This window comes from Ranitomeya imitator, chromosome 7 (assembly GCF_032444005.1).
Source record: "Ranitomeya imitator isolate aRanImi1 chromosome 7, aRanImi1.pri, whole genome shotgun sequence".
In the NCBI taxonomy this organism is placed as follows: domain Eukaryota; kingdom Metazoa; phylum Chordata; class Amphibia; order Anura; family Dendrobatidae; genus Ranitomeya; species Ranitomeya imitator.
The window spans coordinates 51,131,904-51,159,382 of record NC_091288.1 but is presented as its reverse complement, the minus strand read 5'-3'; the positions used below and the strand labels follow the sequence as shown (position 1 = coordinate 51,159,382).

At 41.8% G+C, this 27,479-nt stretch overlaps 1 protein-coding gene across 4 annotated transcripts in view; it reads left to right on the top strand.

Moving 5' to 3' along the window:
* Positions 1-27,479, top strand: part of ZNF385B (zinc finger protein 385B) — a 724,391-nt gene that overhangs the window by 674,665 nt on the left and 22,247 nt on the right. For all 4 annotated transcript variants that reach the window (XM_069733222.1, XM_069733221.1, XM_069733223.1 and 1 more), the window contains one exon: positions 10,853-10,994. In XM_069733222.1, the coding sequence (XP_069589323.1) occupies positions 10,853-10,994 (142 nt within the window). The remainder of the gene's footprint in view (positions 1-10,852; positions 10,995-27,479) is intronic.

Sequence of the window (27,479 nt, the reverse complement as noted above, 5' to 3'; positions counted from 1 at the left end):
GCAAACAAAAGTAACACAAGCAAAACTTAGCTTATGCAGGGCAGACAGGCCACAAACGATCCAGGAGAGAGCAAGACCAATACTGGAACATTGACTGGAGGCCAGGAACAAAGAACTAGGTGGAGTTAAATAGAGCAGCACCTAACGACTTAACCTCGTCACCTGAGGAAGGAAACTCAGAAGCCGCAGCCCCACTCACATCCACCAGAGAAAGCTCATAGACAGAACCAGCCGAAGTACCACTCATGACCACAGGAGGGAGCTTGACCACAGAATTCACAACACCCGTAAGAGAGAAAAAAACAAAACAAAATAGAATAAGTAACCTAAGCAAAAAAATATAAACAACAAAAAATGCATACTAACACCGTACTCAACCAGTGTACTATAGGGAGCACAACAAGATGCTGTGATGGAGAAAAAAATGCTCCCCTACAGGTAATGTACCGTCAAATGACTCCGTAATGATATGAGGAGGGCTCCCCAGAATATATATAAAGAGGATTCAGGGAATCAGTCGTCCTATTAATGCAAATAGACAATCAAATAATTTATCACCAGTGTTCTCATCTATTTGCTGAATTTCCATGGTGTGGATCCGGCTGCTACCAAGCAAACAAAGCGGTTTCATATAGATAAATGTAACCAGCATCTGTCAAATAATCCCCAAGCAATGCCCGACGCGTTTCCCCCTCATAGGGAATGGCGGGGGTAATACCGCATTAGCACCTTCATCCTGTTTGTGGCTGCCTAACCCCTGATGAACCCCCGCCATCCCTATGGGGGGGAAACGTGTCGGGCATTGCTTGGGGATTATTTGACAGATGCTGGTTACATTCATCTATATGAAACCGCTTTGTTTGCTTGGTAGCAGCCAGATCCACGCCATGGAAATTCAGCAAATAGATGACTACACTGGTGATAAATAATTTGATTGTCTATTTGCATTAATAGGACGACTGAGTCCCTGAATCCTCATTATATATATTCTGGGGAGCCCTCCTCATATCATTATGGACTCATTTAACGGTACATTACCTGTAGGGGAGCATTTTTTTCTCCATCACAGCATCTTGTTGTGCTCCCTATATTACACTGGTTGAGTACAGTGTTAGTATACATTTTTTGTTGTTTATATTTTTTTGCTTAGGTTACTTTTTCTATTTTGTTTTGTTTTTTTCTCTCTTACGGGTATCGGTGGTGTTTGTGGGACAATATCTTTTGTCTATCCCGAAATATAGGGACTGTTAGGGACCCTAGGGCTAGCCGCCATTGAGTGGGGGCACTTACCGCAGTAAATTAGGGTGTCTACCTCCACTGTTAGGCAGGTGACTATTATAGGTCTGTTTAGTAGGGCTTACTAGCCTTTTCTGATTGTAGGTCTTTTTAGGGCCTGTAAGGGCAAGCCGTCGAGGAGTGGGGGCGCCTACCGCAGAAAAGTAGGGTGCCAACCTCCACTGCCAGGCAGGACTCATTGTAGTTTGACATAGGGTCTACTAGGTACATTTAATACTGTTTTACTTATATTGTGGATAAATATAGTCTTTTTAATCGTATTATTAAAAGTTATTTTTTAGGGATCTCTGTCTCTTGGTTTTGGTTTATATATTTCGGCTTATGATTAGCCAGGCTGGTGAGATGTCACCTGTGTGCCACAGAGATAATGTCACGCCAGGCCAGTGAATCAAATGCCATGTCTGGGACCTTGGAAATCTCAGGAAAGTTGTTCAGCTCCTGTCAAAAGTCAGGGAGTACCGACTTAGACCATGGACAGAGCGATCCACTCATCTCTATTCATCATACATGTTTTTGCCTCACAAGTCTCCCACCAGCTATGTCCCAGCATGTTGAAGTCAGCACATCAATCTGAAAATGAAAAAGTACAATATACTTCACAGGCAGGATATGGAAAGGCAGCTGCAGTGATCCCTCCATTAACGGCAGCTACCTCTCCCATGTCCCCTATTCTGACCCATCATTTATTATGATGTACCTCCATCAGTTTGCATGACCACAGCCACCACCACCACAGCCATATATATGTGCAGACCAAAATTACATTTTTTAGATGCAACAGTGATATAGAGACGTAAGATGGAACACCATAAAGCTGTTTTTTACCATAATTAGTCCATAAAATATATTGTCAAAAACACAGTTATGATCCACCCTTCATCCTTAATTTCTAGTTTAGAATTTTTACGACCAAGGTTTATTCTGGAACCTAAAAAAATACTGTGAAAAAAATCAGCATGTGTGAATACTGCCACAATCCTTTTTGCCATTTTAGTCTTGAAAATTACAGGTTTGTTACCGAATACTCTATCAACAAAGCAAATATCATTTAAACACATTAGCTTATTTTGGAAGTATGCATAAATGTCATTAATTTAATTTCTTGGACAGTTTTGTAGCCTGGTTCAATGGCCTCACTGGGGTTTATTGCTGAGAATATATATTACTCATCCTCAGGCTATGTGCACACGTTGCAGATTATTTGCGGTTTTTTAGCGTTTTTGCGCTATAAAAACGCTATAAAACCGCAAATAATCTGCATACATTAAGCATCCCATCATTTATAGTGGAATCCGCAATTTTTGTGCACATGATGTGCGTTTTTCCGTACTAAAAACGCATTGCGGAAAAATAACGAACATGTTCATTAGTTTTGCGTTTTTTTCGCGGATTTCCCACTGTCTAATGCATTGGGAAATGTCTGGAAAAAAACGTGCAAAAAATGCGCAAAAAAACGCATGCGGATTTCTTGCAGAAATCTGGCAGAAATGTCCGGATTTCCATAGGAATTTTCTGCATTAATTCCTGAACGTGTGCACACAGCCTAAATGTCTTTTTTTATTCATTGCTTTGAGTCTAGTAAATTCTGTGGCCCCATTCATCAAGACCGTCATCTTTCACATAGGTCTTTCTGAGGTTGCAGGATTGAGTGGGAGACGCCTTATCCTTTAAGAGGTACACACCTCCTAATGAATCAGGTGAAGGACGTGTGTGCCTCACCACAAATCTTACTGGACTGGTGTAAGATTTGTGGCATAAGGTACATGAATTTGATGAGTGGGGCCACTGTACTCTGCCAAGCCCCAACTTCATCCACTTTGTTGAAGCTGGGCAAAAATAACATGAATGCCAAAAGTCACAACATTTTTCAGCATTTTTCAATGTTGCATTTTGAAAAACAAAATCACAAATTTTCAAAGCTTTTTATACTAGTTTGCTAGTGTAAAAGATTTGATGAATCGGGGCCAATGTGTACGGCATATAATAAATATAATCACCACAAATAATAGAGAGACATTTTTAAAATCATCAATATTTTGCCCTTTTTAACATGATTTTATACCAGTCTCATATCATGGATAACGATGAGCACTTAGTTTTGTTATACAATGATAAATAATTATATCTGTATAATAGAGACATTCTCTTATCTCCCAAGCGAATCAGCATTGTGATTTCCTGTTATTTTTTCTCCTTATTATCTTGCATATCTAATGCTTTATTAAATAGTAAAAATGGAATTCAGGAAATGCAATTATGCCAATTACTGTATCACCCTGCTAACTAAATCCCTCACATCATTAATGCAGGGGGAGTATTTAATGTATTTAATGTGGGAAATGATCACAAATAATGAAAATGACCATAAAGACTTGAAGTAATGTGAATTGAATTACAAAAGTACATTTACCATATATACTCGAGTATAAGCCGACCCGAGTATAAGCCGACCCGAGTATAAGCCGACCCCCCTCATTTTGCCACAAAAAACTGAGAAAACTTAATGACTCGAGTATAAGCCTAGGGTGGAAAATGCAGCGGCTACCGGCAAATATCAAAAATACAAATAGATACCAATAAAAGTAAAATTAATTGAAACATCAGTAGGTTAAGTGTTTTGAATATCCATATTGAATCAGGAGCCCCATATAATGCTCCATACAGTTTATGATGGGCCCCATAAGATGCTCCATAGAAAATACACCCATATAATGCTTCACAAATGCAGGTTATGGCCCCATAAGATGCTCCATATTAAAATATGCCCCATATAATGCTGCACAAATGCAGGTTATGGCCCCATAAGATGCTCCATACAGACATTTGCCCCATATAATGCTGCACAAACGTTGATTATGCCCTATAAGATGCACCTATAAAGATATTTGCCCCATATAAAGCTGCACAAACACTGATTATGCCCCATAAGATGCCCCATGTAGATATTTGCCCCATATAAAGCTGCACAAACATTGATTATGTCCCATAAGATGCTCCATGTAGACATTTGCCCCATATGCTGTTGCTGTGATAAAAAAAAATCACATACTCACCTCTCGTCGCTCAGGCCCCGGCATTTGCTATATTCACCTGCTCCCCGTTCCACCGCCGCCGGCTGCTGCTGCATCTTCCCCGTCCTCTGCACTGACTGTTCAGGCAGAGGGCGGCGCGCACACTAATCACGTCATCACGCCCTCTGACCTGAGCGTCAGTGCAGAGGATGGGGAAGACGCAGCAGCGGCCGGTGGCAATGGAATGGGGAGCATGTGAATATCGCGCACTGCATTATACTCACTTGCTCCTGGCACGGTACCTGGTTCCCCGGCGCCGGCAGCTTCTTCCTGTATTGAGCGGTCACATGGTACCGCTCATTACAGTAATGAATATGCGGCTCCACCCCATATGGTAGTAGAGTGAGTGGGGTCCATATTCATTACTGTAATAAGCGGTACCATGTGACCGCTCACTATGGGAAGAAGCTGCGGCGCTGGGGGAACCAGGGACCGCGCCAGGAGCAGGTGAGTATGATTACACAGCTGCTGCTCCACCTCCCCTGCCGAGCCCTGGGTATGACTCGAGTATACGCCAAGAGAGGCAATTTCAGCCTAAAAAAATGGGCTGAAATTCTCGGCTTATACTCGAGTATATACGATAGTTTCTTTTGAGGATATCCAGTGGCATGTAAAAGTTTGTGCACCCCTGGTAAAAATTACTGTTATTGTGATCAGTTAAGCAAGTTAAAGATGAAATGATCTCTAAAAGGCCTCAAGTTAAAGATGACACATTTAATTTGTATTTTAGGCTATATATATATATATGTATATATATATATATAATTGTCATTTTTTACATTTTAAAAATTACAAAAAAGAAAATGGGCCATTGCAGAAGTTTGGACAACCTTGAAGATTTGTGTGCACACTCAGATAACTTTGACCAAGGTTTCAGATGTTAGTCTTTTATGGTTATGGCTTGTTTACTGTCATCGTTAGGAAAGGCCAGGTGATGTAAATTTTCCAGCGTTATAAAAACCCAGCCTCCTCTAACCTTGTGCCAAATAACTGCAGCAATGGGTTCTTCTAAGCAGCTGCTTAGCACTCTGAAAAAGCAGGACAAGGCTATAAGAAGAAAACAAAGCGTTGCCCTTTCCTGAATTCAAAAATGTAATTAAGAAATGGCAGTAACAGGAACAGTGGAGGTGAAGATAAGATCTGGAAGACCAAGCCAAATTTTAGTGAGTGTTGCTCATAGAATTGCTAGAGGGGCAAATCAGAACATCTGTTTGATTGTAAAAGACCTTCAGAAAGATTTAGCAGACTCTGGAGTTGTGGTACATTGTTCTACTGTTTAGAGATAACTGCACAAATATGGCCATCATGGTATAGTCAACAGAAGAAAACCTCTTCTGTGTTCTCACCATAAAATTCAGCATCAGAAGTATGGAAAAGAGCATCGAAGAAAGCCTGATGCATTTTGGAAGCAAATACTGTGGACTGATGTGGTTAAGATAAAACTCTTTGGCCAAAATGACCAAAGGTATGTATGAAGAATAAATGGCACAGAATTTCTGGAAAAGAAAATCTTGCAAACCATTAAGGATGGGGGTGGATCAATCATGCTTTAGGTTGTGTTGGGGAACATTTCATTAGTAGAAGGAAGAATGGATTCAACGAAATTTCAACAAATTTTTAATGCAAACATAACACCATCTGTAAAAGCTAAAGCTGAAAAGAAGATGGCTTCTACAAATGGATAATGATCCTAAACACATGTCAAAATCCACAATAGACGACCTAAAATGGCGCAAGCTGAAGATTTTGCAATGGCCCTCACAGCCCCCTGATCTGAACACCATTGAAAATCGGTAGCTTAGACCTCAAAATAGCAGAGGATGCAAGACGACTCAGGAATCTCACAGAACTGGAAGAATTTTCCAAGGAAGAATGGATGAAGATCCCATAAACTAGAATTGAAAAAACTCTTGGCTGGCTACAAAAAGTGTTTATAAGCTGTGATACTTTTAATAGGGTGTAGTACTAGGTAAAAATGGTCTAGTGTGAAGTTTCCACAATCAGTGATGGTTTGGGGAGCCATGTCATCTGCTGGTGTAGGTCCACTGTGTTTTATCAAGACCAAAGTCAGCGCAGCCGTCTACCAAGAAATATTAGAACACTTCATGCTTCCTTCTGCCAACAAGCTTTTTGGAGATGTAATTTCATTCTCCTGCAGGACTTGCCACCTGTCCACACTGCCAAAAGTACCAATACCTAACCCAAGAAGAGGTGCGAAATCGGCTAAATAAGATTAAAATAGATAAATCTCCGGGTCCGGATGGCATACACCCACGAGTACTAAGGGAACTAAGTAATGTAATAGATAAACCATTATTTCTTATTTTTAGGGACTCTATAGCGACAGGGTCTGTTCCGCAGGATTGGCGCATAGCAAATGTGGTGCCAATATTCAAAAAGGGCTCTAAAAGTGAACCTGGAAATTATAGGCCAGTAAGTCTAACCTCTATTGTTGGTAAAATATTTGAAGGGTTTCTGAGGGATGTTATTCTGGATTATCTCAATGAGAATAACTGTTTAACTCCATATCAGCATGGGTTTATGAGAAATCGCTCCTGTCAAACCAATCTGATCAGTTTTTATGAAGAGGTAAGCTATAGGCTGGACCACGGTGAGTCATTGGACGTGGTATATCTCGATTTTTCCAAAGCGTTTGATACCGTGCCGCACAAGAGGTTGGTACACAAAATGAGAATGCTTGGTCTGGGGGAAAATGTGTGTAAATGGGTTAGTAACTGGCTTAGTGATAGAAAGCAGAGGGTGGTTATAAATGGTATAGTCTCTAACTGGGTCGCTGTGACCAGTGGGGTACCGCAGGGGTCAGTATTGGGACCTGTTCTCTTCAACATATTCATTAATGATCTGGTAGAAGGTTTACACAGTAAAATATCGATATTTGCAGATGATACAAAACTATGTAAAGCAGTTAATACAAGAGAAGATAGTATTCTGCTACAGATGGATCTGGATAAGTTGGAAACTTGGGCTGAAAGGTGGCAGATGAGGTTTAACAATGATAAATGTAAGGTTATACACATGGGAAGAAGGAATCAATATCACCATTACACACTGAATGGGAACCACTGGGTAAATCTGACAGGGAGAAGGACTTGGGGATCCTAGTTAATGATAAACTTACCTGGAGCAGCCAGTGCCAGGCAGCAGCTGCCAAGGCAAACAGGATCATGGGGTGCATTAAAAGAGGTCTGGATACACATGATGAGAGCATTATACTGCCTCTGTACAAATCCCTAGTTAGACCGCACATGGAGTACTGTGTCCAGTTTTGGGCACCGGTGCTCATGAAGGATATAACGGAACTAGAGAGAGTACAAAGGAGGGCAACAAAATTAATAAAGGGGATGGGAGAACTACAATACCCAGATAGATTAGCGAAATTAGGATTATTTAGTCTAGAAAAAAGACGACTGAGGGGCGATCTAATAACCATGTATAAGTATATAAGGGGACAATACAAATATCTCGCTGAGGATCTGTTTATACCAAGGAAGGTGACGGGCACAAGGGGGCATTCTTTGCGTCTGGAGGAGAGAAGGTTTTTCCACCAACATAGAAGAGGATTCTTTACTGTTAGGGCAGTGAGAATCTGGAAATGTTTGCCTGAGGAGGTGGTGATGGCGAACTCAGTCGAGGGGTTCAAGAGAGGCCTGGATGTCTTCCTGGAGCAGAACAATATTGTATCATACAATTATTAGGTTCTGTAGAAGGACGTAGATCTGGGGATTTATTATGATGGAATATAGGCTGAACTGGATGGACAAATGTCTTTTTTCGGCCTTACTAACTATGTTACTATGTTACTATGTTACCTGGTTTACAAACAACAGTATCTCTGTGCTTGATTGGCCAGCAAACTCGTCTGATCTTAATCCCATAGAGAATCTATAGGGTATTGTCAAGAGGAAGATGAGAGACACCAGACCCAACAATGCAGACAAGCTGAAGGCTGCTATCAAAGCAACCTGGGCTTCCATAACCCCTCAGCAGTGCCACAGGCTGATCACCTCCATGCCACACCGCACTGATGCAGTAATTTATGCAAAAGGAGCCCCGACCAAATATTGAGTGCATTTACTGAACATACATTTCAGTAGGCCAACAGTTCAGATTTTAAAATCATTTTGCAAGCTGGTGTTATAAAGTATTCTAATTGACTGAGATAATGACTTTTGAGTTTTCATTGGCTGTAAGCCATAATCATCGACATTAACAGAAATAAACACTTGAAATAGATCACTCTGTTTGTAATGACTCTATATAATATATGAGTTTCACTTTTTGCATTGAAGAATTGAAATAAATTAACTTTTTGATGATATTCACATTTTGTGAGATGCACCTGTATATATCTATCTATCACACATCACACATGCAGTCACTTCGACACCTGAAAACGGAATTGTGAGCTGTGGGATTTTGAACCCATTGGTATGGCTTCTATGTGCACTAGTCGGTATGAAACCTTTTCTAGAAAACCCTTTTAGAATACTTAAAAAACTTAATGACTTTTGTACATTTATTGTCAGTATCTACAACTTTCTGGAGCAAGTATATGACTTTTTGAAGCAAATAGTATTGAAATCTGCTCTATGGATCCATTTTTGGCTTTGGAGCTTTACAGTTTTCTTTCTTGGTCGGCATTACAAACAAGGAACCAGAAGTCTAACTTCTATGTTCATGTACAATATCCTTACATGTTTTCATTAACGTCATCGCTAACCTTCCTCTTATTAGTTTCTGGCGTTTAATGCATTATTTCATGATGCAATGAGTAAAATTGTGATACAATTTTGTGTGTATAATTTATGTACATTAAGGCTATGTGCACACAATGCAGATTTAGTGCAGATTTAGAGCAGATCTGCAGCATTTTTTTCTGCAGCAGAAACGCTGCAGAACTGCACTGTGATTTTTCAGTACAATGTAAATCAATGTGAAAAAAAAGCTGTGCACATGGTGAAGAAAAATCCGCGCAGAAACGCTGCAGATTTCAAAGAAGTGCCTGTCACTTCTTTTGTGCAGTTCTGCAGCGTTTCTGCACCCCTCCATTATAGAAATCCACAGTGGTAAAAACTGCATAAAATCCGCACAAAATCCGCATCAATTCCGCGTAAAAAACGCATCAAAACCGCACCTGCGGATTCTGCCAGGAGATGCAGATTTAGTGCAGAAAATTCTGCACCACATTTCCTACGTGTGCACATAGCCATAAAAATACAAATGCAAAGTTATCATTCCCGCATTGTAAATTTGGTTTATTAGCAAAATTTACAAACTTTCTGCTCTCTGCAATTAAAAAAATCAAATAAAAGTAATCTAAATATTTGAACACCACTGATATAACAAGTGGTTTCTCCACATTGAACACAAAAAGCCAGTTAGTACTGCAGTTTCAGAACTATTCAACCCCTTAAAGGGAATCTGTCAACAGGTTTTTTCTTTGTAATCTGAGAGCAGCATGATGTAGGGACAGAGACACTGATTCCAGCGATGTGTCACTTACTAAGCTGCTTATTGCAGTTTCAACAAAAAGCAGTTTTTAATCAGCAGCAGGACTAGTTGTCTCATGCCATATAGTCCATCCTCCTGCTTTGTAAAACCCCGCCTCTTGCACTGATTGGCAGCTTTCTACCTATGCACAGTGTAAGCTGCTGATCAGTGGTGTGGGCGGGGTTATACGGAGCTCAGCATTCAGAGAACTGGTAAATCTACAGCAGAGAAAACAGGGATTTTATCTTATCGGTAGCGTGCAGACCAGTAAGTGACACATCGCTGGAATTGGGGTCTTTGACCCTACATCATACTGCTCTCAGATGGAGTAGCAAAAACCTGGTCACAGATTTCCTTTACTGACCAATACTTATTCTTTTGTACTGAGTAGGATCCCTATGGCTGTTATGACCTGCTGCATACATGATGCATAGGTGGAGACCATCTTCTGGCAGCCTTACTGCGGAATCATGGCAATGGCCTCCATTTCACCAATATTCTTGTGTTTGTGTGTTGCAGCCGCCTTCTTCAAATCCCATCAAAGATGTTTTTTTTGTGAGGTTCAATTTAGGCGATTGTGACGCCAACTCCTTAATCTGCCGCCATGGCCTCTTCTGAAGCCAAGCCTGGTAGACTTTGAGGTTTCGCTATACTGAATACTACCATAAAGAGGGGGTTGAATAATTCTGAGATTTGAGCATGAGGAAAAATGGCATTTTGTGTTGAATTTGTAGGAACCATTTGGTAGATTAGTTGTGTTGAGGGATTTAAATTGTTTGTTTGGTTTATTGCACGCTTCAAGAAAATGTATATATACACTAGCAATGGTGTATATATAGTGGAAGTCCATTGGCTCTCATGGACTTGGTAGCCATTGATTTGTGTCGTGTGTTTATGTTCTTCCTCATAAATTCCATTACCCATTTGTGTTGTTGTGAGGTGAGACAATAAGCCTGATTTGTTCTCCTTTGTAGAGCCAAGCTGAAGCGCACTACAAAGGCAGTAAACATGCCAAGAAGCTCAAAGCACTAGAGTCCACGAAAAATAAGCAAAAAACGGGTTCTCCCAAGGACAGCGCCAAGGCCATTACGAGCTCAACGGCCAGCCACAAATCAGGTCAATAAAACTCTTGTTTTTTTTTCTGTGCCACCTTACCTTTACCTTATCTGAAAGTGAACATGTGAATGTATTTGTGAGCAAATCTAATGTCAAATATTCTCTAGAATAACAGGCTGACATTTTCCAAAATGGCAATGAATAAATAAAGTAATAGCGGCACTAAGCCGAGAAATATATTTATTATTAAATCCCGTCTGACGAAATCTGTATTTCCAATTAAAGATGCAAAACAATTTATGAAATATAAAATTTTAAGGCTTTACCACTATTTAATCTTTATTTGCTTAAATCAATAATGTACATGAAAATAAGCAACTTTGTAATATATATTATAAGATAAATCTGCTTCTTTTTTGAATGGTCTTTCGTATTAGGTTCACGAATAAAATCTGTATTCAGTGAAGACAGGTTTTCCCATTACTGAGATAGGAGTTGGTGCTTATAAAATTCTATGGAGGGAGGAGGAGCTAGACAGACATTCTGCTGCAAGTTCTTCTGCAACAATTCTTAAAGTTCTCCATAGAACCTTATAAGCACCAATTGCAATCTCCTATCATAGTGATGGGAAAGACTGTAATCACTGAAGACACATTTTACCAATAAATTGAGCACTTTCAGAATCGAAGATCAGCACAGGAAGACAGAGAAGCAGATTACAAAAATATATTATAAAGTAATAGTACAAAAAATGAGACAGTTACTCTCTAAGTTTTATGGAGAATGTTAATGGCATTAGATTTCTGTGGGTCCATACTGTATCTGTGTATGAACAGAATTTTAAGCAGAAGTATGCGTACAAATAGAAAAATATTGTGCAACTGTAATATATATATTTGGCCTAGAAACATTGATTTAATGGAAAATATCTTCATAGTAGAAGCTATACAAAGGCATTTAGAGGATTTTTTTTTTTCAATTGCACCATGATTGGGTAGTGAACGGTTTCACCCATCTACTGTATGATATCAGCATGGATAGATTATTTTTGCAAGGAACCATCTTCAATCTTTAATCCCTTCCCGACCTGTGACGCCACGTAGGCATCATGAAAGTCGGTGCCAATCCGACCTGTGACGCCTATTTGGCGTCATGGAGGGATCACGTCCCTGCAGATCGGGTGAAAGGGTTAACTCCAATTTCACCCGACCTGCAGGGACAGGGGGAGTGGTACTTCAGCTCAGGGGGGTGGCTTTGCTCCCCCGTGGCTACGATCGCTGTGATTGGCTTTTGAAAGTGAAACAGCCAATCAGAGCAATTTGTAATATTTCACCAATGAAACTTGGTGAAATATTACAATTCAGCCATGGCCGATGCTGCAATATCATCGGCCATGGCTGGAGACCCCGATCTGCACTCACCACCGACAGTGGCGATCTCCCGCTGCCGTAAGTCTTTCATCCCCTACGTTATGTCCTCCGCTGCCCTCCTCTGCCTTCCTCTCCCCTCCTCTCCCCTCCGTCCTGTCCGGTGCCCCCCACTGTCTGATCCCTCCCCCCTGTACCTCCGGAGTCCCGGGGTCCCTCCCGGTGTCCATCCGGCATCTAGGATGGGCGCCGCCATCTTCCAAAATGGCGGGCGCATGCGCAGTGCGCCCACCGAATCTGCCGGCCGGCAGATTCGTTCATTCATTTTGATCACTGTGATAGGTTCTATCACAGTGATCAAAATAAAAAAATAGTAAATAGCCCCCCCCCTTTATCACCCCCATAGGTAGGGAACATCAAAAAAAAAAGAAAATATATTTATCTTTATTTTTCCACTAGGGTTAGGGTTAGAACTAGGGTTAGAGTTAGAACTAGGGTTAGGGTTAGAATTAGGGTTAGGGTTAGAACTAGGGTTAGGGTTAGGGCTAGAACTAGGGTTAGGGTTAGGGATAGAACTAGGGTTAGGGTAAGAATTAGGGTTAGAACTAGGGTTAGGGTTAGAACTAGGGTTAGGGTTAAAATCAGAGTTAGGGTTAGAATTAGGGTTAGAATTAGGGTTGTAATTAGGGTATGTGCACACGGTGCAGATTTGGCTGCGGATTCGCAGCAGTTTTCCATGCGGTGTACAGTACCATGTAAACCAATGGAAAACCAAATCCGCTGTGCCTATGGTGCAGAAAATACCGTGCGGAAATGCTGAGTTGTATTTTCCGCAGCATGTTAATTCTTTGTGCGGATTCCTCAGCGTTTTACACCTGCTCCTCAATAGGAATCCGCAGGTGTAAAACCGCAAGTGAAATCTGCACACAAAAAACGCAGGAAATCCATGGTAAATCCACAGGTAAAACACAGCTCATTTTATCTGCAGATTTTTCAAAAACGGTGCGGAGAAATCTGCACATGAATCCGAAACGTGGGCACATAGCCTTAGGGTTAGGGTTGGAATTAGAGTTAGGGTTGGAATTAGGGATAAGATTAGGGTTAGCGGTGTATTGGGGTTAGGGTTAGGCTTGTGGTTAGGGTTATGGTTAGGTTTGGGATTAGGGCTAGGGGTGTGTTGGGGTTAGAGTTGTGGTTAGGGTTATGGTTAGGGTTGGGATTAGGGTTAGGGGTGTGTTGGGGTTAGTGTTTGAGTTAGAATTGAGAGGTTTCCACTGTTTAGGCACATCAGGGGGTCCCAAATGACATGGCGCCACCATTGATTCCAACCAATCTTGCATTCAAAAAGTTAAATGGTGCTCCCTCCCTTCCGAGCCCCGAAGTGCGCACAAACAGTGGTTTACCCAAACATATGGGGCATAAGCATACTCAGTAAAAATTGCACAACAAATTTGGGGGTCTAATTTCTCCTGTTACCCTTGGGAAAATAAAAAATTGGGGGCTAAAAAAAAATTTTTGTGGGAAAGAAAATGATGTTTTATTTTCACGGCTCTGCATTATAAACTTCTGTGAAGCACTTGGGGGTTCAAAGTGCTCACCACACATCTAGACAAGTTCCTTGGGGAGGTCTAGTTTCCAAAATGGGGTCACTTGTGGGGCGTTTCTACTGTTTAGGCACATCAGGGGCTCTGCAAACGCAACGTGATGCCCGCAGACTATTCCATCAAAGTCTGCATTTCAAAATGTCACTACTTCCCTTCCGAGCCTTGACGTGTGCCCAAATAGTGGCGTACTCCCACATATGGGGTACCAGCGTACTCAGGACAAATTGAACAACAACTTTTGAGGTCCAATTTCTCCTGTTACCCTTGAGAAAATAAAAAATTGCGAACTAAAAAAATCATTTTTGAGGAAAAAAAAGATTTTTTATTTTCACGGCTCTGCGTTATAAGTTTCTGTGAAGCACTTGGGGGTTAAAAGTGCTCACCACACATCTAGATAAGTTCCTTGGGAGGCCTAGTTTACAAAATGGGGTCACTTGTGGGGGAGCTCCAATGTTTAGGCACACAGGGGCTCTCCAAACGCGACATGGTGTCCACTAACGATTGGATCTAATTTTCCATTCAAAAAGTCAAATGGCGCTCCTTCCCTTCCGAGCCTTGCCATACACCCAGACAGTAGTTTACCCCCACATATGAGGTATTGGTGCACTCTCAAGAAATTGCCCAACAAATTTTAGGATTCACTTCATCCTACTGCCCATGTGAAAATGAAAAAATGAGGCTAAAAGAAATTTTTTATGAAAAAAAGCACTTTTTCATTTTACGGATCAATTTGTGAAGCACCTGGGGGTTTAAAGTTTTCTCTATGCATCTAGATAAGTTCCTTGGGGGGTCTAGTTTCCAAAATGGGGTCACTTGTGGGGGAGCTCCAATCTTTGATCACACAGGGGCTCTCCAAACGCGACATGGTTTCCACTAACGATTGGAGTCATTTTTCATTCAAAAAGTCAAATGGCGCTCCTTCCCTTCCGAGCCTTGCTGTGTGCCCAAACAGTAGTTTACACCCACATATGAGATATCAGTGTACTCAGGAGAAATTGCCCAACAAATTTTAGGATTCATTTTATCCTGTTGCCCCTTGAAGGACCCCTTCAAACTCATGTTGATGACCTTTGCTAGACAACCTATCCTAACTCAACTCCTTTAACTCATATCCTAGACCAGGGGTGGGGAACTTCAGGCCCCAGGGCCATTTACGGCCCTCAATGACCTTTTATCAGACCCCCAAGCAGATTCTCAGGGACTGCATTCTTGGGCAGGGAGGTGTATTTTGATTAAAACCAGCTCATTAATTTCAGCACACACATACAGTGTTCACTAGTGAACACTGAAGGGCATGCAACGAAAGAGTACGGTACGTCCTGACACCAGTGCCAGAGTCAGGATGTACTTTGTGGGCGGAGTTTGTACGGCCCCCGAAGGATGGTATAAATATCCCAATAGCCCTTGGCAGAAAAAAGATTCCTCACCCCTGTCCTAGACCATGATTAATGAGAATCTCTGAGTGTAGACTTCTTGCCCCTCTTGCATCCTGTAGATCTGGGATCCCGATGTGCGGTGGTACGCTGGGGTGATTGATCCCTGATCTTCTCATTCTGTCCAGTCGTTTCTTCCTCTTCCTAATTCCCTTTCCCATGATACACTTTACACAGTGCCTATAAAAAGCATAATTCCCATTGGAATGGTTTGTTCTTTCTTGTGTAACAACGTGATCTCTCAGAGGAATTAATTAGCTTTTTGACACTTTTCAAAGGAAAGAGATTTTTATTGTCATAGGAAAACAAATGTGTGCAAAGTGATCTACATTGACTGCAATCACTGAAAACGAGACACAACACGGTATGTATTTAGTCTAGGAACCTTTTGCAGCTATTAGAGCTTCGACTCTTTCTGTGTAGGGTTACCCGTGTGGCCAATGTATGTCAGCTGCAATTTTTGTGTTAGATTTCAGATCTTTTATTGAATTGTACATGGAGTTTAAAAAAAAGTCATGAACATCAAAACTACAACTGCAGACATTACTCTATACAACTGTTCCGCAACTCCAGTCCTCAAGAAACGATCAGTTAAGCAGGGGGAGGTGGCACTAGGTGGGGGATAGAGCTGGAGTGACAGAGACTTCAGATCTACAATAGCTAATCAACCTCATTTACATATCAATTCAAGTGCTGATTTCTCAGTACATGCACATATAAATCGTTTGCGTGTAAAAGGGCTAAAGTTAAAGATAACATATTTGCTTTGTATTTTAGACCAAAAAAATGTAATTTTTTACATTATAACCCCTTCCCGACATGCGTCATACACATTTAGCACCGTGGCAGCTGTGTTCCCACAAACTGCCCTATGTATGTGGCGCCCTTGATAGTGTTGGCTCACGCTGAGCGCCACAGGAGTTCAAGGTGCTCACCACACGTCTAGATAAATTTCCTGAGGGGTCTAGTTTCAAAAATGGGGTAACATGTAGAGGGTTTCCACTGTTTAGGCACATAAGGGACTCTCCAAATGCAACATGGCATCCTCTAATGATTCCATTAAATTTTGCATTCAAACAGTCAAATGGCGCTCCTTCCCTTCTGAGCTCTGCTGTGCACCAAAACAGTAATTTTCACGCATGTTTGAGGTATTGGCGTACTCTCACAAAAAAATGCACAGGAAATTGTATGCTACAATTTCTCCTGACTAACCACACATACACCGCCCACCTATGGGATTGGTTACAGCTTCATAATGTGACCAGGGTGTGGGTCACATGGTTCTGAGTGTATGGACATGAATGGTTCTAGGCTGTAAGGTCCTGTGAGAGCAAAGGCCTGGGTGTTGGGAGGTCCAGTGTGTGAACCGGATCCCTGAAGAGCACCTGGTGAGGCCGTGATCCTGAATGGCCTCTGTGTTGGGAGGTCCTGGGAGTAGGACCAGATCCCTGAAAAGCATGAGGTGAGACTGTGATCCTGAGTGACCTCTGTGTTCAGAGGTCCTGTGTGTGGTCCGGATCCCTGAAGAGCACGAGGCCATGGATCTGCAGAGGTGACGGCTACTGTGTTGGGGAAGCTACCGTCCTTCAGTGGGTCTGGAACTGACTGATGTGCCTGAAAGGCAAGTTGGTGATCCCCGTAAGGCAGCTTCTCCTGAGGACCCATGTAATGTCAGCCGGTGAAAACCTGCAACGCTGTCAAGCAGGTAATCCAGACTGTGTGTGTTTGGCTCCAGAGCGAGCCTGAATATTGGACTTTACCAAGTGGTCACAGTCCTGATGGAGCAGAGCCATGTTATGAACATTGTTACTTTGTTTTGCCGGATCTGAAGGCTGTTACTTTGTGTGTGTGTGCCGCTGGGGATTATGGAGTAATAAACCCAGTTGAACTTTGAAAGAAAATACGGTCTTGCTGTGTGTTATATCGCTGCCAAGCGAGTATTCCCCAACCCATTAGTGAGCGCTATCTCACAGATAACTTTTCCCAAGGATCAAGACCTTAATTAGTCTGTTAGGGTTGTGGCTTGTTCACTATCATCATTATGAAAGGCCAGGTGATGCAAATTTGAAAATCCCTCAAATAAGAAATGAAAGTCTCCTGGCTGGCTACAAAAAGCGTTTACAAGCTGTGATACTTGCAAGAGGGGGTGCTGCTAGGTACTAACCAAGCAGGGTGCACAAAATTGTGCATCGGCCCATTTTCCTTTTTGTAATTTTTTAAATGTAAATAATGAAATTTTTTTTTGCCTAAAATACAAAAGAAAACAATCTGACTTTTATTTTACCTCTAATATACAGATGTGTAGAGATGTATTTGGTATATAGACAAATACTGATATATAAATAATTTTATGTTTGGGTGATCTGGGGGTTATTTGAGAGTGCTATGTAGGTAAATAGCATTTAAAGGGTGTGTTTGGTTACTGGTGCATTGGCTAAAGGGAGAAAATGAAGTTATATTCTCCCTGCAGCTGCTCGCTTCCAGTCATCTGGGCGGTGTAGGGAGCTGTTATAGTCATCATTCACTACACAGTGAGTGCACTGTAATCACTCTGCGGCACTTTGATTGACATGACAGCCAACTCTGCAGCCTGTGTGTCCGGAGCAGACTGTTACTCAATGTTCCAGGGAGTGATTACAGTGCACTCATTGTGCTGTGAGCAGTGATGGTAGCAGCTCCCTGCAGCGCCCCAATGACTGGAAGTGAGCAGCTGAATGGAGAATATAACTTCATTTTCCTCCCTTTAGCCGATGCTCCAGTAAGCCGGAAAACAGGAAACTGGAAAATCCCTGTATTTGCTTTTGTACTTAGTTATTTATTCAATCTTTGGGATATTTATTTCAAATGAATATATTATCGCTGCAAAGAAGCCCAAGTTGGATTTTTTTTTGTCTGATGGAAGCAATAAATCCTCTGAAAAAAAGTGACATATTGTATAATCTTTTCGAGTAAAGTCAATCAGCAAAATACGTTTCCTATTCTACCCTTGGAAAAAGGAGAGTAATCATTCATTACCTGCTGGTGTTCCATTTAGAATAAAAGCATGACAGTAAAATATATGTTGAAAATCTGGCCATTTCCTAGGAAACAGGGAGAGAACAATCATCTAAACTAAATCTCCCCACAAAGAAAGTGTAGATTTCCATTATGTCGGCACACGGAGCTTCCACGCGGAATGAAAGGAGAAAATAGCTAGACAATTTCTACGAGCATGCAGCGGAACAAAGAAACTATGTCAATATACAGCAATGTCGTACATCTCACACTGCCATTTACAGACTACTTTTGCCAAGAGGAAAATAACATCTTTCTTTTAATGTCTGTTAAATTTATATTGACTTTAAAACAAAAAACAAAAACGGACAGTCAATTGATTCTTCTTTGATTTGATAGTTGATGACATGAATTGTGTTGTTTGTTTGTTTATTTTAGCAATTTGTCTTAATACCGTAGATTAAAAGAATATTCCTATATGCACTAGGGAATGAAAACCCTTTATAGCTTTATTTTACTTGCTTATATAGCGCCATTAATTCCACAGTGATTTTGTCATGAATGTGCCGCATTCTGCTGGGACCGTACATCTGAGATTAGAAGATTGCGGCGTTTAGCTGAGCACAGGGACTCTTTAAATCTACACTGCCACTTATGAGTTAACAGGTTTTTTTGTGGCATGGGAAGGGTTTGGATTTCCTCATGGTCTATTGGCTGTGGTGCTTATTGGAACCACACCCTTCTATTATATAAACCTGTGTCTGGCTTCCCTCCATGCCAGCACTAGAATCTTCATTCTGTTCCTGGCTGCATTGGAGAAACTGATCTGGAGAGTCGCTCTTGTTGTTTTGAGATGGTTGTATGCCATTTGTTGTGTATGCCTCTTCCTTCCCTTTTTGGTGTTCTTTTGTGTTGCTTTTCTTCCTCATTACTGTGTTCTCATCTTCCTTTTGTATTTTATCCTTTTGTGTCTGTTGCTTGATTGTGCCTTGGTTTCCCTCTGTCTGTCCAGCTGGTGTAACCCCTTTTACACATGCCTATTTCCTCCCTTGGGGTAGATTTATAACTTCACAGAGCGAGATTATGGTATCCCCAAATTAAAAAAAAAGAGATATATGCATAAAGTAAAAAATATTTATTTTATTCCAAAAATAAATAAAATAAAAAGTAGGGAAATCCTACATAAACATATACAAACAAACATGTAGATTTGTGTCAGTACAAAAATGGCGTCCACCCCGGCCTTTTTGGGATCATTTTATCCATTCTTAATTATCATTGAGGCTGCTCACTTATTACAATTATATATGTATACGAGTTGTTTTCATCATACATTTTTACAGTGATGCTACTGTCTTTCTCCCCAATTTGATACTATTTATTTGATTTTATATCTACCATGAGTGCCCAATAAAGTACAAGTTTTTTAAGTATATACATTATGGACTTTTTGGTCGATTCTTTCACCTTTTAGTTTACCCTTGGAAAAAGGAGAGTAATTATAATTATTCATTACCCATTAGGTGTAGGTTCATTACCCACTCCATTTAACAGGTCTGAGGGAATTCTTTGGTTTTCATCTTTTCAGCCCTCGGGTAGCATTCCAAGAGTAGCTGCTGACTGGTGAGACGAGGTGGCAGTAGAATATTTGGGAAGCACAATAAAATCAGAAGAGTATGGAGAGGTCTGAAGGATAGCTGGAATATACAATAGGAGAGCAGGACCATATACACAATTGGATACCGTGGGAAGGGAAAGCCAGTCCAAAGTCTAATCTGTTCATCAATCTAAGAGGTCCATCAAGAAAGAAGTGAAGTGACTAGCTAAGTAGGATATCAGAATACCAATCGGAGGTATAAACTACCAGAAATTGTAACAATGAGTATAACTACTGTAACTTGCAAGGCATTCTGTGTCAAGGGAATATTTAAAGAGTGCAGTGCTCATTAATTGGTCATCTGACCAGTCCTCTTATTGGTCCACTAGCAAGACCGAACGCTATATAAAACATGATTGATTGGGCAGCAATACAGGCTGCCTTGCAGGATGAGCTGCCTAGAAGCAGGGCAGAACGCTCTCTTAATAGAATGACATGCTAAATGGCAAGCACACCGACCATCAATGATGTCAAAACAGGCCTGACCTGCTGTGTTGGTTGCTAATTCAGACAGAGAAGGTAGACAACAAAAGGCTATGGTCAGAAAAGTATGTGGTTAGTACCGTATGATGGCACAAAGAGCTCCTATGGCTCCACTGCGAGAATGCCAATGCCTGCCTAAAGGCTCTGTGATCTGTTGTGTATATGAGACCCTATAGCTTTCCCTTTTTTTTTTTTTTTTTTGTACAGAAACATTTTTAATTTCAGGAGTATGTTGCTTCACCCGAGTGGTGAAATTAATGCTCAGTCATAAAAAGGAAGACACTATCCATCACATCACTTTAAGAAAAGAGTGATATGAACTTGGTGACATTGAAAACCGTGAATTTTCAAGATAAAACATTTGTGTTTTTTATGAGAATTGTCTGCAATTCAGAATCCATTAAATGTAATTGAAAACAGTTTGCTCCAAAGAAGAAAAAGCAAATTACGCTGTGTCCTGTGTTGCGACTCCAGTAAGTTTTATTTTCTTTCTACAACTCTTCTTGTAAACTGATCACTTGGAAAGAAGGAAATTCAGTCATACACTTTATTGGATTTGCCAGCTATGACTGCGGGGAGCAATTACTCAAAAAAGGACAGACACCTGAACGGTGGCCCTCCCTCTCCTTTGAACTTAATTTCAAATCAGTTCTAAATCCTCTTAGCAACAAATAACTTTACAGGACTCAGAAATTCATTGGTGAGAAGCTTTATTGCTTTGAGGATAGTCACCCAGACATTGTCATGAATGAGAGACTTTTTTCTCATAAACACAATGCCACCAGTCTCATTGGGCATGTATAAATCATTCTACCACCATAGCACAGCTCCGGGCGCCGCCTCCTCAACAGCACAGCTCAGGGTCCCGCCTCCTCAACCGCACATCTGAGAGTCCTGCCAACTCAATAGCATAGCTCAGGACTCCGCCTACTCAATGGCACAGCTCAGGGCCCCACCTTCTGGATGGCACAGCTCAGGGCCCTGCCTCCTTAACAGCACAGCTCAGGGCCCCGCCTCCTCAACAGCATATCTGAGAGTCCTGCCAACTCAATAGCACAGCTCAGGACTCCGCCTACTCAATGGCATAGCTCAGGGCCCCACCTTCTGGACGGCACAGCTCAGGGCCCTGCCTCCTTAACAGCACAGCTCAGGGCCCCGCCTCCTCAACAGCATATCTGAGAGTCCTGCCAACTCAATAGCATAGCACTGGACCCCACCTACTCAATGGCACAGCTCAGGGCCCCGCCTTCTGGACGCCACAGCTCAGGGCCCTGCCTCCTTAACAGCACAGCTGAGAGTCCTGCCAACTCAACAGTATAGCTCAGGACCCCACTTACTCAATAGCACAGCTCAGGACCCCGCCTACTCAATGGCACAGCTCAGGGCCCCGCCTTCTGGATGGCACAGCTCAGGGCCCTGCCTCCTTAACAGCACAGCTGAGAGTCCTGCCAACTCAACAGCATAGCTCAGGACCTCACTTAATAGCATAGCTCAGGACCCCGCTTACTCAGTGGCATAGCTCAGGGCCCAGCCTTCTGGACGGCACAGCTCAGGGCCCTGCCTCCTTAACAGCACAGCTGAGAGTCCTGCCAACTCAACAGCATAGCTCAGGACCTCACTTAATAGCATAGCTCAGGACCCCGCTTACTCAGTGGCACAGCTCAGGGCCCAGCCTTCTGGATGGCACAGCTCAGGGCCCCACCTCATCAACAACACATCCGAGAGTCCTGCCAACTCAACAGCATAGCTCAGGACCCCGCCTGCTCAACAGCACAGCTCAGGGCCCCACCTCCTGAACAGCACAACTCAGACCCACGCCTCCTCAACGGCACAGCTCAGGGCCCCGCCTCCTCAATGTCACAGCTCAAATTCTCGCTTCTTTAATCTTACAACTAAGGTTCCTGCATCTTCAGTGATGCAGCTCAGACCCCTGCCTCCAAAATGACACTATTCAGACCTTCTCAATGTCACAGCTCAAAGAATTGAATCATTAGTGTCACAGCTCAGGGCCCCTCATCGTCAATGTCACAGCTCAGGGCTTCACATTGTCAGTGTCACAGCTCAGGGCCCCTCATCGTCAGTGTCGCAGCTCAGGGCTTCACATTGTCAGTGTCACAGCTCAGGGCCCCTCATCGTCAGTGTCACAGCTCAGGGCTTCACATCATCAGTGTCACAGCTCAGGGCCCCTCATCGTCAATGTCACAGCTCAGGGCTTCACATTGTCAGTGTCACAGCTCAGGGCCCCTCATTGTCAGTGTCACAGTTCAAGGCCTTGAATCATTAGTGTCACAGCTCAGGGCCCCTCATTGTCAATGTCACAGCTCAGGGCTTCACATCATTAGTGTCACAGCTCAGGGCCCCTCATCGTCAGTGTCGCAGCTCAGGGCCCCTCATCGTCAGTGTCAAAGCTCAGGGCTTCACATCATTAGTGTCACAGCTCAGGGCCCCTCATCGTCAGTGTCACAGCTCAGGACTTCAAATCGTCAGTGTCTCAGCTCAGGGCCCCTCATCGTCAGGGTCACAGCCCAGGGCTTCATATAGTCAGTGTCACAACTCAAGACCCCACATCATCAGTTTCACAGCTCAGAGCCCCGCATCATCAGTCTCACATCACAGGGTCGCACATCATCAGTATGAAAGCTCAAGGCATCCGTATTGTCAGCATCTTATCTCAGGGCCCCGCATCATCAGTGTTACAGCTCAGAAAAGCCTATTATCTTTCAGTTTCTTGCTCCCTTACACTGGATGAGCACTTCACATACTGCATACGGCATACCGTACCCATCAACTCTTGCTTTTCCAGGCATCTATATAGGGGGCAAATTAAATATATAAAGCCTTACCCTTGGGAAAAAAGTTTACATGGGTTGTCCACCTCTAATTTAATTTATGAAGATGCTTACATAGATTGAAAAAAAATAAAAAATATATATATACTCACCTACCAGTCTCCGATTTCTCCTCTACTTCTCCCTGTGTTCCTCATCGATCCCTCATCAGTCTCTTCACTTCCTTATCCTCTTACATTGCCCCAGCTTTATCCTGTCTATTTTTGACATTTATTTACATCTCAAGCCCAAGTCATTAAGTGTTCTTTGCAGTGAGCTCCCGCCTAGTGGGATTTCACAGATAGTTTTCACACAGTTGATTTTCAGATCTAAGTAACATGATTGAGTTCTGTTAAACATTTTTTCATTTTCTCAGCGCTGCTCGAACACATCTGCAGGTGAAAACCACGCTCAGTTCTTTAAATAATGCAGCCGCCTGTAACCTCATTATTCAACTCATTGGGTTTTCTGAAATCATAGTGAGAAGAAAGTAGGAAGAGGAACAAAAAAATGAGTTATTTTTTCGGCTCCTGTTTATTATAAGAAGCTTGGGAAAGTGCAGTCCGTCCGTTTTGTTTACTTGTGGAATATTTGCATCCGATTTTGTAGATTCTTTAATAAGGTCGTGTAAGGTGAACCTCCGCTGCTCCGTTCATCCTGTCATGCGCCAAGTTTTCAACTTTAAGAAAAAGTGGAAAAGAGTTCTTTACCTTTTTCATTGGGTAAGGTATGTTGAAAAACAGATTTTGCATTTGAAGACCTGACTTGTCCTTGCATTACATAATTGGGAGTCCATTTGAATGGGTCACATGTAATACTACAAATCCCTTAAATCCGATCAATGGACACCTCTCGAGCTAAACCATTGGTGATCTGCTGATTACTGTGCCGGCTTTTATCTAAAATGTTATTAAGTGATTATTGCATACTGAATACAATATGCAAACAGACATAGCGAATCAGAAAAACTATCCTACTTTTCTAATTGGAGATATTTGCTAAGATTATTATTATTACACCTACTACATATTTGGATAGAATCTTGGAGATGGGAATACCCCTTTAAGCATGATCCACCTTTGTGTTGGGGCTCTAGAGCAAAGCCTAACTGCTAATATAGGAAGAAGATGGGAATAATTTAACAGTTAGTGGTCTATTCTGACATCCTTTTACAATGATGTAGAGGCAGAAGCTGGATTGTAAAAGAAACTTTCTTCAACACATAGTTGGCCCGATCCACCCATTAGCATAGCTCCTAACATTTGCATTCCTTTTTGGTTTCATGACAATTTTCAGCAGAGTTTCCCTAATTACAACTTATTTTTCTGGACAGTCCTGTAAAAAACGATCAGGGGGTATACATTATTGTACCCACAAGCTCTAAGCAACTGTCTACGTACAGTGGCCTCCAACCTACAGCTGCCCAGCTAATGTGTCACATGGCGTTCTGGGTGGTAAAGTTTGACCATAGTTTGGAAGGCACCCACATCCCATTTTCCATTGATGAGAATTATTTGGTTCGGCTTTACCTGTGCTTCAGTTAAGATATGGTTTTCGAGTGGATCAGACAATGATTTCCAATATATAAATTTCTAATATTATTTTACAAAAACGTTTTAATGCTTCACTTCTATGTTAAGTGACCACATCAACAGATGTTGACTCTGAGAACAGGTTACCGCACCCCTTTTTTCTCGGGATTATTGGGAGTCGAAGTAACTGGAACCCTAACAATTACATGGAATGATCTTTATAAAGCTTTTATCGATGGAAAACCCTTTTAAGAAGAACACATTTATGACATCTGGAGGGCGGCTGTTTGAGTATCAGTGAAAATCACCAAATCTATATGGACGATTCCATATTTTGTTTCCTACAGCTCTCACTTATTTTATGACAAATCATTTTTCTTGTTTTCCTTTTGCTGTTAATTATTTTTAGAAGAACCCGGTGAGATGTTCTTAGGTGATATGAATATGACCCCTATAGATAAAAGCTCAGTCTATCACTTCTGCAGATGAATGTAATATTATGACGCACAGATAATCTGTATTTTGGCTAGAGCTGGAGTTCTTGCACACATCTCATTTCAAGGATTTGACCTTTATCAAGCACAGACAAAATAGCATTTATTCTGTATTGAAAGGTTGTGTTGCCATGAGAATGCTAAAATGCAATTCAAGGCTTTGATTGTAGCTACAGCTGGCAATACAGCCACTATAGTACACGGTGGAAAGTGACTCCTAAACTTTTTATAAGAAACACTAGATGGAGACCCGATGCTATCACATCAGGAGGGCTGTAATGTCACAATGGGGGCAGGCTTTGCAGCGTTGAGAATCTCCCCCATGTGCTCACCCACCTATCCACTCTCTCTTTCCCCATGTGCTGACTTCTCCCATCTGTGCTGTCTTCCTTGACCAGTCCACCCCATGTGCTATCCCCTTGTCTGCTGTCTCTCTCCTTCCTGTGCTGTGTTCTCCCCTCATGTGCTGTCTGGTGGTACCACGCTAGAGGCTACATACGGCGTATACCGTGTGTGTGGTGCCTATGGCATATACAGTGTGTTTTTGTGTGTGTCTGTGTGTTTGTGGTGCGTACGGCGTATACAGTGTGTGTGTGGTGCGACGGTGTTCCGCTCGTGATACCGCGCAAGAGGCTGGAACCACCACCAGTTTCCATATTGAGACACCCATCACTTGGGTGTCTCAATATGGAGGTCGGAGAAATTCCGCCGCTTGGAATTTTGGGATCCGGACACATCTGGATGGAACAGGATGTGAAGACATTTCAAGGTAAGTATATATTAAGATGACTTGTCCAGCTTAGTTTTATATTGAGCTATTACTGTAGGATTAGTAAGAATGAAAAGAACATGTCAGTGGTTGATACTTCTGACTAATTACAAATTACATCATGTGATCGGTGTTTCATCGCCATGGTTACATCTACAACCAGATGCCCGTAACCCGGAAGTGAAGCGGGAGGCTCCGGAAGTGATCTCCTAGTATCAGTGAGAATTTCATCATGATATGAGGGATAATGCGACCATTATGTATGTTTAAAATATTGGTACAACATGTTTGGAATGCGCGATCAGTAAGATACTTAGTAATGGTTCTTTTGGGGTATTTTTCACGGAGAGTCAGTGTGCCTCTCTGTCATTGGCCAATGACAAGTATAAATAAGCCTCTTTTTCAGCTACCCACCACCCCTTGACGAAGCTTTCCTCAGCGAAACGTGCGTCGGGTGTCGTGGGTCCCTGACTGGTGGCTTACATTTGGTAACTATGATCCTTCCTCTATATGTACTGTGAACATTTTGGTGACCGCACGGTGGTTGTCCTTGATGCTGCGGCTGTCGGTGACATTGCACTTGTTACTAAGATATATTTATTCCCTATTAGTCTTTTAATATATTTAATATTAATACATACATATTTCTTATATTCTATTTAAATAATCTTTGGGCATTGTCATCTATGACCGCTGCATTGGGGATACTACTGGCCACACCTGCAGGATTTTTTTTTTTTTTCTTGCGGGTGTGGATATACGCACTATATGATTGATTGGAAGGTTACTCCTTTTATATATATATATAGTTCTTTGCCCCTGTTCCAGTCATACCTGTCGGTTGTCTCTGTATTTTGGTTGCTCCATAATTTTATGTGTGGTATATGGTTTTAGATATGTTCAAAATAAAGTTTGTATTTTGTCATATGTTATGGCCTGGTGTTCATTCTTGGTGTTAGTAATAATTATCACTTGGCTTAATTTTGATTAAAGGCGATATTATAGGTGTTACTAATTACAAAGCAAGATCCAGTTTATTAGAGATAGCAATAATCATTTCATAAATCTGTGTTAAAACGGAATCTGTCGGTAAGATAAACCCTTCTAAGTAATCTACGGTATATGGGCATGCCGGTCATAGAAAGTTGAATAAAATGATACCTTGATATCTGCAATTTGATGTGTTATACCCGGGAAATCCATGTTTTTCTTAATGTGTAAATGAGCTGTCAAGATCTATGGGCAGAGCATAGCTCTCCCTGAGAATCTGCCTCCCGAGATTATTTTAAATGAAAGGGAGAGTTACCAGTGTGAGACATGTAATGACTGACAGTCTGCTCTCCTGAGCTATGTGTCTCACATGTAGATAAAATTTAAAATAAGC